The sequence below is a fragment of the Conger conger genome, chromosome 14 (genome assembly GCF_963514075.1).
Source record: "Conger conger chromosome 14, fConCon1.1, whole genome shotgun sequence".
NCBI classification, from domain to species: Eukaryota; Metazoa; Chordata; class Actinopteri; order Anguilliformes; family Congridae; genus Conger; species Conger conger.
This window is the reverse complement of record NC_083773.1, coordinates 33324432-33326325: the sequence shown is the minus strand read 5'-3', so window position 1 is coordinate 33326325 and position 1894 is coordinate 33324432. Positions and strand designations below refer to the sequence as shown.

The window sequence follows — 1894 nt, the reverse complement described above, 5'->3', positions numbered from 1 at the left end:
TCCTGGGCTCCTGGAAGTCAATGATGACAACAAAAAATCTGCAACCATTAAATAGAATATATTGGCTAAATTCAGCCACAGTAACAGTACCAAAAAAAAAACATTTCCTTCACAACTTTAGCACATTATTCCAATGGTTGGATTTTGTGGGGGGGTTAAATTAAATATGAACCAGTAAAAATACAAACAAATGTCTCCGCTAACCATTCTAAATGGACTAATAAAAACAAAAGCATATTTTCCCCCTCAAAGTTATAAAGAAATCTTGGATAATTGTGCAGAAATTGTAAGATAAATTTAAAGAACGGAGAAATGAGAAGGCAGGGCAGGGTTTGGCAGTCGGTCTGTAGGGGTCAGGTTTGGCAGTCGGTCTGTAGGGGTCAGGTTTGGCAGTCGGTCTGTAGGGGTCAGGTTTGGCAGTTGGTCTGTAGGGTCAGGTGGTTCAGAGGCAGCCAGTGCAGGCAGCATATGCACAGATCTCACACAGGTCTGGCCGGGCTGCCAAAAACCCTGACAATGGAAACATGACCAGGAAGTTACATTTCATCCAACATGTTTTTATACACCCCTGTACCTAAATGATCACACACCCCTGTAGCTAAATGATCACACGCCCCTGTAACTAAATGATCACACACCCCTGTACCTAAATGATCACACACCCCTGTACCTAAATGATCACACACCCCTGTACCTAAATGATGACACACCCCTGTACCTAAATGATCACACACCCCTGTACCTAAATGATGACACACCCCTGTGCTCACTGAAACCCCTGTACCTAAATGCTCACAGACCCTTATTTTAAGTCATACTGGATTCTCATCAATTCTCCCAGGTCTTCCTCCCTCAGCTTACCCAGTCTGAAGAAAGAACTGGCCGCTCCCTTGGTCTGACAGAGGGACAGGAACTCAGTCGGCAGGTCTGGGTTCGTGCAGACGGCCGTAGTACTGGTTGTTGCCAGGCGAGGGCTCCGTTTCACCGTATCGTCAAGCCCCATCAGCTCTTTTAGTTTTATCACTGACTCAAGCGGGAAGCTGAAATCTCCTTCCTGGACAAAAGGAGAACGAGAGAGAGATTAGATAAGAACACACAAAGCATATATAACGTCATTGCCCTCTTTTGAAGTATACACGTGCCGACTGATAGAGTGGTAATTAGGTACCTGGCATTAATTAATTAAAGCCTGAATATTATACATCAACAAATTCCTCTATCCTGGCGGCAAGTCTGAAGCCGAAATTGTGTCCACGTATCAGAACCTTGATTAAGTCTGCCAGAATTTTAGATTTGCCAGATTTTTATTTATTTAATATAACAAACTAAAGAAAGGAATGCCGTTGAACAGAGTTACAAACCTCCACTTGGATGGCTTCCGTGACGAAGGCGAAAGCTACAAGCAGCACGACGATCGACAGCGATGGCTTCATCTTCTCCTGTGAACGGTCAGCTTTAGTTACGGCGTGATGTCTTGTCCTCTTGTTTACGACCTTGCTCGTGCTCTGCCTTGTCCCCTGCCTCTCCCACCGCTTTTAAATGGTTTACTTCGTAATCATAAGAGCAGGTGATTGGCTGGGCAGGTAAGAGACCAAAGGTCCCTTAAGTTAATAAGTATAAAGTTTGAGATTTATAATGTCATAAAAGGAAATTCATAAATCTCCCCTGACCTCACTAAGCGTGACTTTTCAGGCACCCCTGCTGTGCGCCATAAATGGTGTGCCTCTGTTAATGAATGATATCGCCTATGGCTAGCGCTCATTGTAGTAGGGCCAATTTACATCCTGTAAACTAATACAATTCAGAGGGATAACCTGACACTGAAAACAAATCCAATAACACACGATAATACAGATATCCTAGCACTCATAAAAGATAATGGGGATATACAAAA

At 43.6% G+C, this 1894-nt stretch overlaps 1 protein-coding gene across 1 annotated transcript; it reads right to left on the bottom strand.

Moving 5' to 3' along the window:
* Positions 1–200: 200 nt before the first annotated feature.
* Positions 201–1494, bottom strand: LOC133110770 (guanylin-like). The gene is made up of 3 exons (XM_061221068.1): positions 1362–1494; positions 862–1054; positions 201–510 (listed from the first exon to the last, which is right to left on the bottom strand). The coding sequence occupies exons 1-3, from the start codon at positions 1431–1433 to the stop codon at positions 443–445; spliced, it is 333 nt and encodes a 110-aa protein (XP_061077052.1). The 5' UTR covers positions 1434–1494; the 3' UTR covers positions 201–442.
* Positions 1495–1894: the final 400 nt, after the last annotated feature.

What these genes read in the sequence shown, in the direction of transcription:
- LOC133110770 (XM_061221068.1), bottom strand. Translation starts at nt 1,433, where the DNA reads ATGAAGCCATCGCTGTCGATCGTCGTGCTGCTTGTAGCTTTCGCCTTC. An exon ending in CGGAAGCCATCCAAGTGGAG is followed by an intron (nt 1,055 to 1,361) that starts GTTTGTAACTCT and finishes CCTTTTGTCCAG; the next exon opens with GAAGGAGATTTCAGCTTCCC. An exon ending in CAGTTCTTTCTTCAGACTGG is followed by an intron (nt 511 to 861) that starts GTAAGCTGAGGG and finishes TTCCATTGTCAG; the next exon opens with GGTTTTTGGCAGCCCGGCCA.